Source organism: Poecile atricapillus, chromosome W, assembly GCF_030490865.1.
Source record: "Poecile atricapillus isolate bPoeAtr1 chromosome W, bPoeAtr1.hap1, whole genome shotgun sequence".
Classification (NCBI taxonomy): domain Eukaryota; kingdom Metazoa; phylum Chordata; class Aves; order Passeriformes; family Paridae; genus Poecile; species Poecile atricapillus.
In genome coordinates this window covers 64,982,624-64,999,887 of record NC_081288.1, presented here as the reverse complement: position 1 = coordinate 64,999,887, position 17,264 = coordinate 64,982,624, and the positions used below count along the sequence as shown (strand labels likewise).

The following is a 17,264-nucleotide window of genomic DNA, read 5'->3' as shown; positions in this document are numbered from 1 at the left end:
TTATTTCAGTACACTAGGTGTTGATTTAGGATTTGTCTTAAGTTGTGCAACTGATGAATTGCTTCTTTAAAACTTTTTTCTAGCCTCTTGATGTACCTCTTGTTTTGAGTGGTGGATGCTATGGATTGTCAAGAAAATACATGCATTGGCAGGAGGAATTGATTATAGGTGGTACAGTCAAGAATAGTTCTGGTAAGCTTGTCAGGTAAGCAAACAAATGTTTACAGAAGAATTTTTAATTTTTCTTTGTTAGAGTTTGGGATTTTTTTGGCAGGGGCACAGATCATGCAAAATCAACTGCCTTTCAAAGGCTGTGAATGATATATATTATGAACCCGGGTATAGAAGGACATCCCTGATGAGGACAGAATTTAAAAGAGTGATTATTAAACAGCTGTTTAAATTTAAGGAGGTGTCATTGGTGCCTACTTCAAACCTAAAAATGATAGTGTACATTTCTCAGAAATATTTTTTTCCTGACAACTTTGTTGTTTAGAGTGTATGTATAAAGCATTGAACAGTATTTTAAATAATGAAAAACTTTGTGTTTTTGAAATATGATCAAAGGAAAAAAAGGGGAAATATAACTTTGGTAATGTGCCCACTCGTTGGACTTCTATCAGAAAACCAAAATCTCCATTGAACTGTTTAAGGTCAATACACAGAGAAAGGTATATTCTTTATGTCACTGTATCTTGAATACATTTTTGACTGACAAAATAAAACCATTTGTTTCAAACTTCTTGAAGAAGTCATGGAGCACTACTTTGGAGGGAAACCCCTTGAAATAGAACTGTGTTTTAAAAAGGACATATAAAAACATTATTTAGACGTATACACTGAATCCAAATTTATATTAAGTATAATTCTTGCATATTTAATACAGATAATTCTTACTAGAACTTTTTATATGGGTTTTTATGGTTTTTTTTTCATTGACATTAAGTACTGAAAATGTATTTAGTATTTTCTAAAAAATAGCCAAAAAATTTATTCTTGGAGAAAAATTAAATAGTTCCTTAAGCTTCTAAAATTATTGGATACAGTTACATACTGTGTAAATTTACAGTGGATAATTATTGCCTTTTGTGTATTTTTTGCTGCTTCTCAGGTGTCAGGAATTTAGTCTGGCATTTCTCTCCAAGGTATGAAAAAGACCAAGGTCTTCAAATGACAAATTGCCAACAGCATTTGCAAGATCTTATAGGAATAACTGTTCTTGTGTCCTTCTCATAGCAATCTGTTTGTCAGTCATGATCGTTACAAGTGATTTGCAGGGTTACATTCTTTGCTCCTGAAACTGATCCTATTGAAAATAATGGCAAAATACTCACTAACTTCAGTGAAATATAGACTTAACATCAGTACTATATAGACTAGTACAGTTTCACCAGATACATGGTAGAATAATTATACTCTGTTCAATTTTAATATCAACATGTGGCCTATAAAATCAAGAATTTATTCAAGCTCCTATTAGGCTTTCATTTGAGCCTTTATACAGTGAAAAAACATTTCTTGAAAATGCTTATTTTAATGCCTCTTTCTCCTCTCTCTTCTCTCCCTGTTACAGTGCCCAGGCTTTGCAAACCATGTTTCAGTTAATGACTCCTAAGCAAATGTATGAGCACTTCAAGGGGCATGAATATGTTTCACATATCAACTGGAGTGAGGATAAGGCAGCAGCAATTCTGGAAGCCTGGCAGCGGATGTATGTGGAGGTAAAACAGACAATAACCTAGATGTCTTGCTATATAACTTTACTAAGATCCACTGCCTTTAGTTGTGGCTATTTATAGTATTTTCTCAAGGAAAATGCTTGAACTGACTGTTGTGTCCTGGTTTTAAAGTTATCCTTATGCTGTAACAAGCTATTTTAAAAGGCTGATTTTTTTTTTTTTAATTAAGAAGCTGTAATAAATTATTGTTGTATTAAAAATTCGGAGTGTATATAAGAAAGATATGTTTTGTAGGAACAAAACAAAATATAAAGCATAGAAAAGCCTCTCCTCAAAGTAGGATGAGGCTTTTCTCCAAGGAGTTGCTGATTGCCAGCAACGCCCAAGATAACTAACCCAAACCGGCCCATCAACCCAAACAAACACACAGGACACGGACCATCAGGAAAACAATGAAACTAGCTCGGGAAATTATCTACCTCCGGACCCAAGCAACGCCCTGCGGATTCCAGTGGGTAGAGAAACCGATCAGTGGAAAAAGACAAGTTCCAAAAGAAAGACTTCGCCAGACTTAAACATTTCTGTGTTGAAAAAGCAATCAGGGGAGACAAAGGAGGAAACCCGGCCGAGATACCCATCGGCACCAGCCCGGATTCCACCACCCTGTCATGAAAAACCTAACATTGCAACACACAGAGTCTCCTTTACATATGAGGAGATTCTGGCCGGACACGAGATAATGTCATCATTCTATGTCAGGAAATCCATTCACTGGACAATCAAGGACACTTGGTGAATGGAACCTGCCTGGAATTTTGGCCTGAGGACTTAAAAATCCTATAAAACCCCAATCCTGAGGATGCTCAGACGTGGATTTGGGAAACCTATACCTCTGGTGTAGACCCCTGTCCACCCAGCGCTGCGCTGATCTTTTTATTGTGGGTTTTTATCGCTGTTTTTACTTATTATTGTTTATTAATAAATTTCTCTTTGATTTTATCCCAAAATTGCCTTTGCATTTATAACAGATTGGTGCCGTGACTCGGATCGGAAAAACTGTGGGAGAACCTCGCTATCCAGGGGGGTACCCCCGCTGATTTCAGCGGCCTGGGAAGCCGAGAACCTACGCAGTTCACTCCGACATCCGAACCAAATTTAGGCTAAGGTAAAAACCACAATAAAAGAGGATACGGATCCAAGAAGAGCTCGGGAAAAGAAGCCGCGGCTTGGTAGCTCATAAAAAGTCAGTTGTGCACGAAGACATCCTCGCAAGAAAATTGCTGTAAGTACTGCGAGGTTGAGCGGGGTGATTGGGCGAGCGTGTGTGAGACGTGATCTGATCACGGAGCGAGTGCGGACTCCAAAAGCCGCGGTTCCATCCTCCCGCGAGGGAATTGGCCGGCCACGGAGGAAGCGAATCGGTGTGAGAGGACTCTCTCTACGCGTTTGTAAAGCCTGGGGCCAAAGGGGTGCTCTGGGGGACCGATCACAAAGGGCTGGAAGAGGAAGAGGACGTCCAGTAGAGCTCTGGAAAGAGTAAACTCTTCTAGCAATTAGGATCCAGGAGAGGTCCGAAGGAGAGATCAAAGCGCTAAGAAAAACCCCGGAACAGCAAACCGCGAAGGTGAGTATTAGCAGACTTTTGACTCTCAAAACACAAACACAACGCAGAGTACTAGGTAAGACTCCTTTTTTTCACCATGGGACAGAAAAAGAGTAAAATACAAAAACCAGTAGATAAGAAAAACCCTTCCATAGAAACGAAGGAATTGTTAGACATCCCACCAGAAAGTCCTTTAGGTTGGTTGTTAAAATATTGGGAAAATTGCCCTGAGAGGAAAAAGAAGTCCAAGGCAAAAATGATCTACTATTGTGCCGAGGTTTGGGGTGAACAGGAACTGAGACCCCATCTCACTTGGCCAATATTAGGAACATTTGAAAAGTGGACGTGTAATGAGTTACTCTCTTATGTAGAGAGCAAGGTTTCCTCGGACTCCGAGGAAAAGGAATATGCCAGACTCTGGCTAAAGGCCAGAGTAGGACTATTTCCGATGAAACTAAAAAGTGAAATAAAAACAGAAACCTGGGAGCCCCTTGATCATTTACCCCCTCCATACCACGGGCCGGCAGGGTCTCCCGTGGTGGATCAAGTGGTGCCATCAGCTCCCACGAGCTCGCCAGCGCAACAAGGTGAAGCACACACATCGCGAACAGGGGAACCGGCGCCAGCAGTGGTTCCGGTGGCCCCTCCTCTGGCTCCTCCTGTGGGAACCGCAACCGCCGCTGTTTCCCCAGAAACCATGGTAGCGCAAAGTCGGGGATCTCCGTATCCCCCATTGCCCGTCCCGCTGCCCCAGCCAGGTTCCTCGAATTTGGCAAGGGGAATCCTTCATAATAACCTAGTGGCGACTGATTTTACATCAGCAATAAAGGAACAAACTCTCAAAAACCCCTATTCCCCCCCCGCAAGCAGGACTCGGTTTAAGGCTAGACAGATGAGTGAAGAATGGGAAGAGAATGAGAGTAGGCACAGAATGTTCCCTCTCAGGGAAGTGCCTACGGCTCCGGGAGTGATTGGGTTTGTGAATGTACCCCTAAATTCAGGGGATGTGCGAGCGTTTAAGAAAGAGATGGGACGATTGTTAGATGTTCCGTTTGGAGTAGCAGAGAGATTGGATGAATTTTTAGGCAGTAGCATTTATACATATGAGGATCTCATGGCTATCTTGAGATCTCTGTTTAGTCAAGAGGAAAGAGAAATGATTAAACAGGCTGGTATCAGAGACTGGGAGCGGCGAAACCCTCAGGGAACGCCAGGCGACCAGAAGTGGCCGAGCGTAAGCCCGAGTTGGAGCGCCCAAACAGAGGATGGCAGAAGGAGCATGAATGATTTAAGGAATATAATTGTGCAAGGAATAAGGGAAGCGGTTCCCCGGGGCCAAAATATTAGTAAGGTGTTTGGGGAATGTCAGGGGAAGGAGGAATCCCCCACCGAGTTGTTGGAGAGATTGCGGCGAAGTCTGCAGATTTATTCTGGGACAGACCCTAGCTCTCCGGTAGGAGAAGTGTTACTCAAAACACAATTCGTGGCGAAATCATGGGAGGATATTAGAAAGAAATTAGAAAAGATTGAAGGGTGGCAAGAGAAAGGTCTCCAAGAGCTTCTAAGGGAAGCTCAAAAGATTTATATGAGGAGAGAGGACGAGAAACAGAAACTTCAGGCCAAAATACTAGTGGCCGCAGTAAAAGAAGCTCAGAAACAAGAACAGGCGCACGGCAAGTTTAAAACAGCGCCGAAAAAGCCGCAGGAGCCACAGAAGGATGGCTCCGCCCCGCGGAAAGATCCCCCAGAATGTTTTTACTGTAAGAAAGTAGGACACATTCAGCGGAACTGCCGCCAGAAAATAAAAGATGAACAAGTATTTCAAGAAGATTAGGGAAGTCTTGGGCTCTTTCAGATGGGGACGATAACAGCTAAAGAGCCCTTGATAAAGTTAAAAGTGGGTCCCCATCGTTAGGAAATAGAATTTTTGGTTGACACGGGAGCTGAGAGAAGCACCCTGCAAAAATTACCCAGGGGATGCGTAGCAAGTAAAGAAAAGGTAGTGGTAATCGGTGCGAAGGGAGATCCCTTCAAAGTTTCTGTAATTAAAGATGTGGAAATAGAGTCTGAAAATAAAATATGCCTAGGAAATTTGTTATTAGTAGAAGAAGCCGATTACAATTTATTAGGAAGAGATATGATTGTCTCGTTAGGTATAAACATTGTTGTAAAGAATTCTGAATTAGTAATAAAGATATTTCATTTAACTCCGAAAGATGAAAGGGAAATTGATCCCAAAGTGTGGCATTCAAAAGGGGAGGTGGGGAAATTAGATATCACCCCCATCAAAATTGAAATAGAAAACCCAGAGGACCCGATAAGGGTAAAACAATATCCCATCCCGATAGAAGGGAAAAGGGGTTTGAAACTAGTAATTGATGACCTCCTTAGAGGAGGTACCCTCGAACCCTGCATGTCCCAACATAACACCCCCATCCTGGCAGTAAAGAAAGCGGATGGGAGCTTCCGACTGGTTCAGGATCTCAGGGCAGTAAATGCTAGAACCCGAACCAGGTTTCCGGTAGTGGCAAATCCTTATACTTTACTTAACAGACTCTCACCCGAGGATGTATGGTACAGTGTAATTGATTTAAAAGACGCATTCTGGACTTGTCCTTTGGATGAAGGGAGTAGGAATTTCTTTGCCTTTCAGTGGGAGGATCCGGACACGAATAGAAATCAACAATTAAGGTGGACGGTCCTCCCCCAGGGGTTTGTGGAATCACCCAATTTATTTGGACAGGCATTGGAACAATTACTTACTGAATTCATTCCAGAGGAAGGGACAAAGCTCTTACAATATGTGGATGATTTATTAATTGCTGGAACCATGGAAGAAAAAGTCAGAAAAAGTACAATTTCATTGTTGAATTTTTTGGGAAAAAAGGGTTTGAAAGTATCAAAATCCAAACTGCAGTTTACGGAGCCCGAGGTAAAATATCTGGGACATTGGATTTCTCAGGGGAAAAAGATGTTAGATCCTGACAGAGTGGCTGGGATTCTCGTGCTCCCAGCCCCAAAAACGAAAAGACAAATCAGGCAATTTTTAGGGCTCCTGGGATATTGCAGACAGTGGATTGAAGGATACAGCGAAAAAGTAAAATTTTTGTATGAGAGATTAAACACAGATAGAGTGAAATGGACCACTCAGGATGAAAGCAAGTTTCAGGAATTGAAAACTGCACTTATAACTGCCCCTGTTCTAACCTTGCCAGACACAAACAAAGAATTCCAGCTATTTGTTGATGTAAGTGGACAAACAGCCCAAGGAGTTCTGACCCAGGAGTGGGCAGAAAAGAAAAAGCCCATAGGATTTTTATCAAAAATCCTAGATCCAGTCAGTCGAGGGTGGCCTACTTGCTTGCAAGCAATTGTTGCAGTAGCTCTGTTAGTTGGGGAAGCAAAAAAGATAACTTTTGGAGCCTCTTTAACAGTCTACACCCCACACGATGTAAGAAATATCTTACAACAAAAAGCCGAGAAATGGCTAACTGATTCAAGACTTCTGAAATATGAAGCCATGCTAATCAGTTCACCAGGCCTCGAGTTAAGAACAACTACTGCCCAAAACCCGGCGCAGTTTTTGTTTGGGGAACCAACAGGTGAGCTATTGCATGATTGCATTGAAGCAGTAGAATTGCAAACTAAGGTAAGACCGGACCTGGAAGATCAAGAGTTAGAAGGGGGGGAAAAATGGTTCATTGATGGTTCATCAAAAATGGTAGAAGGAAAAAGAAAGTCAGGTTATGCCATCATAAATGGTAAGACCGAACAAATCATAGAATCAGGTCCCTTGCAGGCATGCTGGTCGGCTCAAGCCTGTGAACTATTTGCACTCTCAAGAGCCCTCAAAGGCCTGAAGGGAAAAAGGGGAACTATTTTCACGGATTCAAAGTATGCATTTGGGGTAGTGCATACTTTCGGAAAAATATGGGAAGAAAGAGGTTTAATAAACACCAAGGGAAAAAGATTAATACATGGAGAAATAATTAAACAAATTTTAGAAGCTGTCAGAGAGCCCCAGGAGATATCCGTAGTCCATGTAAAAGGACACCAAACTGGGTGGCGGTTTCACACCAGGGGAAACAATCTAGCGGACAAAGAAGCGAAACGAGCTGCGTTACGGGCGGTAAGTATTCCCGAGATCAGTCCCAAAGAAACCCCAGAAGTGTCCGTGCTTCCTTCAGAGAAGGAGCAAGAAGATTTCAAGAAGGTAGGTGGATATTTTAAAGAAAATAAATGGTGGTTGCCAGACGGGAGGGAGCTGGTTCCAAAAAGTATAGCGAGAGGAATACTCAGGAGATTGCATGAACAAACCCACTGGGGAACCAGAGCACTGGCTGAACAATTTTTAAAATTTTTCGGATGTAAAGGAATCTTTGAACTTGCCAAGCAAGAGGTACAGGGGTGCGTGATATGCCAGAAAGTAAATCGTGCCAATTCAAAACAAACAAATTGGGGTGGCCGACCACTTTCGTATAGGCCATTCGAGAGAGTCCAGGTAGATTTCACGGAATTACCAAAGATTGGGAGAAATAAATATTTACTAATGATAGTAGATAAACTGACACATTGGGTCGAGGCATTTCCCAGAGCAAAGGCTACGGCCCAAACCGTGTCTAAAATTCTACTAGAGGAAATAATTCCTAGATATGGGATAATAGACCATATCGATTCGGATCAAGGGACTCACTTCACCTCCAAAATCATTAAACAACTGTCAGAAGCATTGGGAATCAGATGGCAATATCACACCCCCTGGCACCCTCAAAGCTCGGGACAGGTAGAAAGGATGAATCAAACATTAAAATCGCAATTGTCCAAATTAATAATCGAAACAAAAATGACTTGGGTCCGATGTCTTCCTTTAGCTTTGTTAAACATCAGGACCATGCCTCATTCTGAAACCGGTTTATCCCCTTTTGAAATGCTATATGGAATGCCATATAGGCATGGGATGCCGGTGGCACACCCCCAAATAGAGGATGTGCAATTACAACCTTATCTCATTTCTATAAATAAAAATCTACAGGAACTCCGGAAAAAAGGACTGATTCCTCAAAGCACGACACTGGGATTTCCAATTCACAAAATCCAGCCGGGCGACAAAGTATTGATTAAAGTGTGGAGGGAACTTCCCCTCAGTCCTCATTGGGAAGGCCCGTTCCTCGTTCTCCTGACCACGGACACCGCTGTATGAACGGCCGAGAAAGGGTGGACTCACTTTTCTCGGGCCAAGAAAGTTCCGGATTGCCAAGCCCCCGAGTGGAAGATCACCACCCCGCCAGGAGATTTGAAAATCAAGCTCCGAAGGCACCACAAATGAACAATAGCGAAAGGATAAGTTGCAATATCCGCGATTGTTATTGTTTCCCGTTTGTACATTTTAAGTGCGCTTATTGTAAGCAGATTTGGGTAACTCATTGCATAAGGGGTTATAAACCGAGGGGATTGTGCACTAGGTGCCACGAGAGGGAGTTAGACCAGACCAATCGATTCCTGATACTTGCAACTCGAGCGGGCCTTTTGGAACTTGACTCTCCGGAGTGGTTCCTGTTTTATCAAAAAGGATTAGGGGGTCAGCTTGATTGCAAAGCAGAACCCTTGGAAATTGAGTGTCGGAGGACTGTAAAAGTACCTTGCAGATTTGAACCAGTTAAAGCATCTCGGTGGGCAACCTTCAAGCGGAGGTTTGCCATCAGGACATCAAGGGCCCCTGAAGACAGTCCTTGCTGCCGGGAAGATGGTTATCCCCGCCGTATACTTTTGTACGGGCGGAGGGAATGGCAGAGGGATGCAATTGTGGGGAATCCTGATGTCCCTGAGCCTAGTCATGTGCTCGATCAAGAAAATAGAGGCCGAGGTTCCCCCAGGGGAGGTTCCCCAGGGGAAGTGTGAGCAGTGTCAGACTGCCACAGAAAACGAGCTCTTGACCGAGTGCCCTTCGGAACTACACGCAGGTATTTGTTGGTTAAACGGCACTCAGTTCGAATTGTGTAAATCAAAAAAGAAAATCTGGTGCTCGAATTCGAGAGTAAGTATCAAGGAAAAACCCATTCGGAACTTGGAAGGAATAGGGGTTGTAAGGACCCACTTCCGAAACAAAAGAGAAATAAAGGGAATTCCCCCAATCGAGGTCTGTGGACAGTGTAATAAGACTGTCTGGATTGGGGGAAAGAAGCATTCGACGTTTTTGGCATACCACCGAGTTAACCCTACATGCTACAATGAAGCAAACTTAAAACCGTGCATGATGGGGGGAAAATTGTACTGGGAAGGGAAAAATGTGAAACACGAGGCAAGGCTGACATTCAATAATGAACCCATAATTTTGGAACTATTGAAGTCAGATGATGAGAACTCGTGTCTTCAATTTGACCCAGTGTTCTGCTTTTCAAAGGATGAAAAGGGATTAGATCCAGAGAGTAAAATAAAACAAATAGCTATAGACATAAAACGACAAGAAATGGAAAATAAAAAGAAAAGGCTGGAGCAAGAGAGGTTAAACTCTCTCAGTGAACAATATGAATTATTAGAAAGATAATACGATAATTGGAAATTACCCAGCCCCAACCAAAACCTGTTTGTTGATCTAATGCAGGAAATAGCCACCGAATTAGGTATATCCAACTGCTGGATATGCGGTGGCTTAAAATCAGCCGAGAGATGGCCATGGAAAGGAGAGGGATTGACCCCGGAACAGATATTAAAAGGGACAGAATTAAAATTCTCGAAAACAACCCGGAGGCCAGAAGGATGGGTCATAGATGACCGAATAATTGGGACTTTTTGCATTAGCCGGGAGGGAAAAGAGTTTACCGATTTGGTAGGATACACTCCGTGTGTGAATACCCTCACGGTAAACTCAGAAAAGAAAACAAAAATCTGGCACCCGGAATCACCCGAAGGATATTGGATCTCCTATCGGGAAAACAATTGCGAGTGGATAGAGACTATCGGATTATGTTGGAACAAGAAACCAGGGGCCAATCCCTTCCATGCTTTCATAGGCCTGAGGGATTATTGGGAGGATCCGGCAAAAACTAATAAAAACTGGGAAGCTCCCGATGGAATTTACTGGATATGCGGGAAAAAGGCATACAGTGAATTACCTCGGAAGTGGAAAGGGTCATGCACACTCGGACTAATTCGGCCATTTTTCTTTACACTACCAAAAGGTGAAAGTAAGTCCCTAGGGGCTCCCCTCTTTGAAACCTTAGCTCGACAAAAGAGGGACCTAAAAAAGATATTACCGATAGCAGGAGGGAGCCAGAAATGGAACGAGGAGGAATGGCCGGCCGAGAGAATCATACAATACTATGGTCCGGCCACTTGGGCGAATGATGGCAGTTGGGGTTATAGAACCCCCATTTATCTCCTCAATCGGCTCATTCGACTGCAAGCGGTAATGGAGGTAGTTTCAAATCACACCTCAGAAGCCCTGGAACTCCTAGCAAGGCAACATTCTCAAATGAGGGCCTTTGTTTATCAGAACAGACTGGCTCTCGACTACTTGCTAGCTGAGGAGGGAGGGGTGTGCGGGAGATTTAATGAATCAGAGTGTTGCATGGAAATAGATGATTATGGCGAGACTATAAAGGGACTAGCTGCGGAAATCAAGAAAGTGGCACATGTGCCAGTTCAAAAATGGAATTCTATTCTACAAGCCTCTTGGTGGGACCAAATTTTCGGGCAAGGGGCTTGGTGGAAAAAGCTAGTATTCTTTATAGGATGTTCAATAGCCGGAATCATCTTTTTGCCTTGTTTAATTCCTTGTCTGATTAGGCTAATACAATCTGTAGTGCAAGGAATGCAAATTGCCGCCCTCCCAATAGATCCGGAAAAATCACAAGATAAAAATGCCCTTCTTTCTAAATTACTGATTTTAGAAGAAGAGAAAGAGAGTGATAAGGCATTAAAGGCCTTAGAAAAATTTGAAAACGAACATATGCTGACCACTGAAATTGACAATTAAACAAAGAAAAAAATGATAATGAAAAAGAATAAGAAAAGGATACTTTTCTTTAAAAGAAAGTGTGAAAGTAACGAATTTTTAAATGTGATAAATTATTAGGTGGGGGACTGTAATAAATTATTGTTGTATTAAAAATTCGGAGTGTATATAAGAAAGATATGTTTTGTAGGAACAAAACAAAATATAAAGCATAGAAAAGCCTCTCCTCAAAGTAGGATGAGGCTTTTCTCCAAGGAGTTGCTGATTGCCAGCAACGCCCAAGATAACTAACCCAAACCGGCCCATCAACCCAAACAAACACACAGGACACGGACCATCAGGAAAACAATGAAACTAGCTCGGGAAATTATCTACCTCCGGACCCAAGCAACGCCCTGCGGATTCCAGTGGGTAGAGAAACCGATCAGTGGAAAAAGACAAGTTCCAAAAGAAAGACTTCGCCAGACTTAAACATTTCTGTGTTGAAAAAGCAATCAGGGGAGACAAAGGAGAAAACCCGGCCGAGATACCCATCGGCACCAGCCCGGATTCCACCACCCTGTCATGAAAAACCTAACATTGCAACACACAGAGTCTCCTTTACATATGAGGAGATTCTGGCCGGACACGAGATAATGTCATCATTCTATGTCAGGAAATCCATTCACTGGACAATCAAGGACACTTGGTGAATGGAACCTGCCTGGAATTTTGGCCTGAGGACTTAAAAATCCTATAAAACCCCAATCCTGAGGATGCTCAGACGTGGATTTGGGAAACCTATACCTCTGGTGTAGACCCCTGTCCACCCAGCGCTGCGCTGATCTTTTTATTGTGGGTTTTTATCGCTGTTTTTACTTATTATTGTTTATTAATAAATTTCTCTTTGATTTTATCCCAAAATTGCCTTTGCATTTATAACAAAGCTGCTTGCTTACTCACATATAAGAAGCCATGAAGGTTTTACTGTTTGCTGGACCTTGGATTAAAGGCAAAACTCATCTCATACAACAGCAAATCAATGACACAGAAAGAAGAATTTTTTGAATGAGCTGTGAATACAGTGGCCTTTAATGAAGATGCAAATTCTTGTTTGATAATCAGTAGCTTGCAGGAAATAATTACCAAAAATATTTATTTCATGTAGCCTCAGTGAAATCTCTGTTATAGAGTGTGTGCTTTAATAGGAACATTAAGGCAAACATAGTTGATTTCAGATATGTGCTGTAGAAGATGATATGGACTTTTTTCTTAGACACACTAAGTTATATTTTTCTTTCTGTAGGTTGTTCATCAAAGTGTTGCACAAAACTCTACTCAAAAGGTGCTTTCCTTTACTACAACTACCCTGGATGATATTCTAAAGTCATTTTCAGATGTCAGTGTTATCAGAGTAGCTAGTGGCTACTTACTAATGGTAAGAAATTGAATTCTATTTATTTAATTGACTCCAGTAGTATACCAGGGCTCAAATGGCTGCCTTCTTGTTACCAGTTAACAGTCCAGAACATTTTCAGAAAAAGAAAAGTTGCAGTTTGTAAACATTTGCTCGGGATTGTCATCTATTCATCTATGTAACATCTCTGATATTTCTGTTCTTTTTAAAAACACTTGTAACCTATGTATGTTGTTGGGGGAGATAGCCAGTAGAGGAGGATCCATTCTAATCCAATCCTTGCTTTGCTTTCAGCTTGCCTATGCCTGTTTAACAATGCTGCGGTGGGACTGTGCAAAGTCTCAGGGTGCTGTGGGGCTGGCAGGAATCTTCTTGGTTGCTCTCTCAGTGGCTGCAGGACTGGGTCTGTGCTCATTGATTGGAATTTCCTTTAATGCTGCCACAACTCAGGTATTAAGGAGCCAAAAGTCTGCTGCTAAATTGCAAGAACTTTGTTAGTAAATAAACACATCTGAATCAATATTTGAAAAAAAAAAAATCTGAGAAAAATACAAGTAAAAATAGAAAAATCAAAATACTTTCTCCTATCTAGTAGCTTGTGCTGTGAGAAAATGAGAACATGCTGCCAAATGATTTTAAGAAAAAGGCAGATATCCTGAAATTTGTTTAATTATGTAGATTCTAGGATATTTGTTTTTCTGTCTCAGTATGAGTGCAAGTATCCAGTTGTACACAAAAGAATGCAAGTTTTGCCCTTACATCTGAATATATCAGGATGTTCAACTCTTGATAATATTTTGAAAATAACTTGAAATATTATCTGTTATTCTTTGCCTACCAAAAACTTGAATTAGTTTTAGTGAGGTTTTGTACTTGTAAATGGCATACTGCAAGTTTCTCATTAATTTTTCAGAATGAAAGTTAATAGCTGTATTGCATCATATTGATTTTCATTTTAGCCTTGGAGTTCTGTTCAGAATGAAGTGTAAAAAATATTTTGATTAGCTGGCTAATGACTAGCTTAATGGTAAATTATAAGAATAATATAAAAATGTTATTGGTTTTTTTGCTTGTTTTGTTTCTTCCTGAAGGTTTTGCCTTTTCTTGCTCTTGGAGTTGGTGTAGATGATATATTCCTTCTGGTACATGCATTTAGTGAAACAGGGCAGAATAAGAGAATTCCATTTGAGGTAATGAAAAAATTGTGTTGGGGACAATAAAAGAATAAAGTAAAAGAAAAAGCCTTGTGGAGGAAAATATACCTAAAATTAGTTAGTAATGATTTTTTAGAAAATCTTTTGTTCTAGAGATCTTTGTCCTAGGGCCTGTTGTTTTTTTCCTTTTATTTATAATTACCCATGACATTCACATAGTCACATTATGAAATCTAAGATCTTCCTCATTTTTATATTTTCCTTTTATTGATATTTTTATTGTCAGTCCAGAGTTTCATATCCAAAGTATAAGTCATTTAAAAGCAATATATATTTGTCAGTTTTGTTTTGTACAAGCAATGTTTTCCATGTGCTCTTTCCAGTTGGTTTGGCATGCAGGCAATAAGAACTCATTGTGCTATAACCTGCATATGCTTCAAAATAACCTGCTGAGTTGGGAAAGGGTCCTGTGTTTGATTCTCTCTGGCTTTTGTGTGCTTCCTGGTATTTCTGTTTGTTGGGGTTTTTTCTTACATGCCTCTTTAAGACATTATGTATCTTCACTGTTAATGCATGCTTATTTTCAATGAAAAATGTTAAGAACAAGTGACTGCACTAATACAAAACACATCCTGCTTAATTGATGTATTTGATATAATCAGTATCCATTTAGCTTTGACTTTTAAAGCCAGTGTCATCTTTGATAATGTTTGCTACCCTCAAAAAATGTAAGCACTTAATCCGTTATCTGCTTTTCTCCTGGAAAATGTACTTAGTATATTATTTACTCTTACAAACTCTTAAATGCATACTTTTATTCAGAATTTCCTTGTAATAGTTTTCACTGTTACCATGTTATATCTGTAGGATGATCCCTTCATTTGCAGGACATTACCTTATTCATTTGACTTTGTTTTGCAGGACAGAACAGGTGAATGTTTGAAGCGAACAGGAGCAAGTGTAGCCCTTACATCTATCAGCAATGTTACTGCTTTCTTTATGGCTGCCTTAATTCCTATTCCTGCTTTACGAGCATTTTCACTCCAAGTAAGTTTTAATGTTGTTTTGTTAGCTCTTGTAGATAGTGTCATTGTGAAAATGAATGATAAAGACCATGTTCAGTGTTTCTGTAGTTCACTCAACCAATATGGGATCACTGTTTACTATAGTTCTTGGTGATAACCAACTGATTTCTCCTCTTGGTTCTACTCCTTCCATTTCTCATGCCTTGAGTCTTTCATATCCTGTTCATAGGTGAAAGAATATCCTGCCCCATCCCAACTAAGTTGAGTGCAAAAACCAAGAAGTATGTAACTAAGCAGAAACAAGTCTCAGGCAAGATTTTAATTCTTAAGGCAGTCTAGACCAGTACCCTGTACTCTAGTTTACACTATTGCATTCCTAAGTAGATATTTATTCCTTTCATTGACGTTTGTCCAATTTGCTGCTATTACAAACCATAATCTAAGTTCAATGACAGCAGCAAAAATGCATTTGCCACATTAATAATTACTGCTGCAGTTTATACTACTTCCCAATGTAATTTTAGCAAAATGTTGGAGAAAAATTCACCAAGAATTTTCTGTTCTGTTCTGAGAGAAAATGTGATTTTTCTGTGCTGAAGCATTTATTCCTGACAGCTGGTCAGTGAGCCTACCAGGGGAGGTGCCCCACTGGACCTACTGTTTATAAACAGAGAAGAGCTGGTGGGAGATGTGGTGGTCTTGGTCTCTTGGTTTGAAAGACAGGTGTCTGCCAAGGAAGACGCAAACCTCCCTTGGAATATAAAATGTGACCCCCTTCCCTCCCAGTTATTATAACTCCAAAATTATGGGGCTTTCAGGCAAAGATATGGGAAAAGGAATAACAGTTCTTTACTAGTATGTATAACATACATACACATGTACATATGTTATACATATGTATAATGAGGCAAAAAAACAATGACAGCAACAACAAAATCAGAAACCCAGTAACAACCATCTCTTGGCTGTCAAGCACCTTCCCCTTTAGTGAAGTTATGGTCACAGCCAGCAGGGGCGCTGTTGGCACTGGGCAGGGTAGGTGCAATGATTCCCCTACTACTGCAGGAGGTGCTGCGGCACGAGTTCAATTGCATCTCCCTCACGTGGTAATGGGAGGCCAATAGGATGGCGAAAAATGGGCTGCAGCAGGAACCTTGGAGCGGTGGCTGGGATGGCAGAGGCAGGCATACCCCCTGGGGTGGCAAACAAAATGTAACAGAAAACTCTGCAACCTTAGCAGGAGCCGCAGGGGTCAGGCGGATATGGGGTATTGGGTTAGAGTGTAAAAAGAAAGCCTGAGGCAGCGTCAGAAAACAGCGGGGTTTGGCAGCGGCAGCCGGGCTTCTCCGTAGCAGCTGCTGCACACAGCTGGGGAAATGCGCCCCCTGGGAGGGGGGATGGGGTCAGGGTCCCGAGTTTTCCCCTGAGGCACTCAAAAAGATGGTGAGGGTCCTTTCCAGTCAGGTCGGGTGTTAATAAGGTCCCAATTCAACAACTGCTCTAACGAGGAAAGTCTCACCCACGGTAGGAGAAGCAATGGGAGGACAAACACTCCATAGTGGCAGCAAATCGTCCAGGAAGCGACTGCAGACCAGCTGTCCCTCCTCCGATGCTGAGAGAAAGAGAGAGCTAGAAGCTGCATCCGGCCCCTTCCCTCCTGCCCAAAATCTCAGGGTAACTGCCTTTCCCAAGAGAAAACTCCTCATATAGGAGAGTAGCCAGCTGCATCCTTCCCCATCCTCCTCCCAGCCACGTCTTTTGTTCTCTTAAGTATTGGTAGTTATTGTCTCTTAGCAACAGATGGGAAAAAATTCCAAGAGAGAAAGAAGAAAAGGAAAAATCCTAACCTCCAACACTTGGGCATAGCTATCAGGAAATTATAGTTTTCGATTCTTGGTGAAGTAAGGAAGGGGATCAGCAAAACCACTACTTAGGACTTATGGAGGGAAGACTTTGGCATGTTCAGGACACTGGTTCAGAGAGTTCCTTGGGAAACAGTCCTTACAAACTAAGGGGTCAAGGAAGGCTGGACATACTTTAAAATGGAAATCTTAAAGGCATAGGAGCAATCCCTCCCTATGTGCCAAATGATGAGCGAGAAAGGAAGAAGAGTGGCCTGGCTGAACAGGGAGCTTTTGCTGGAGGTCAGGCTAAAAAAGAGAGTTTATGACCTTTAGATGAAGGGGCAGGCAACTGAGGAAGAGTACAAGGATGTCATTAGGTCAGGGATGGAGGAGGGGCATTGCTGGAAACATTGAGAGCAATTTAAACATCTCTAAAGGAGCGCAGCAAGGAAGTTTGCCAGGCAGGGTGAGCAGGCAGAACTCCTCTCTAACCATCTGGAAGGAAGGAGCCAATAGAGGCAGGTAAACAGACTCAGTGGCTAGTGGAGAAGATCCTGAAGACATCCTTTCATTCCCAGCCTTATTAGCATACTAGCATAAGCTTCTTCA

At 41.7% G+C, this 17,264-nt stretch overlaps 1 protein-coding gene across 4 annotated transcripts in view; it reads left to right on the top strand.

The window, feature by feature from the left end:
- LOC131591460 (protein patched homolog 1-like) overlaps window positions 1–17,264 on the top strand; it is a 213,093-nt gene that overhangs the window by 67,893 nt on the left and 127,936 nt on the right. For 3 of the 4 annotated variants that reach the window (XM_058862187.1, XM_058862185.1, XM_058862184.1), the window contains 6 exons: window positions 84–205; window positions 1,574–1,721; window positions 12,522–12,653; window positions 12,927–13,082; window positions 13,724–13,822; window positions 14,708–14,833. In XM_058862187.1, the coding sequence (XP_058718170.1) occupies window positions 84–205; window positions 1,574–1,721; window positions 12,522–12,653; window positions 12,927–13,082; window positions 13,724–13,822; window positions 14,708–14,833 (783 nt within the window). The remainder of the gene's footprint in view (window positions 1–83; window positions 206–1,573; window positions 1,722–12,521; window positions 12,654–12,926; window positions 13,083–13,723; window positions 13,823–14,707; window positions 14,834–17,264) is intronic. The other variant, XM_058862186.1, reaches the window with a different exon arrangement.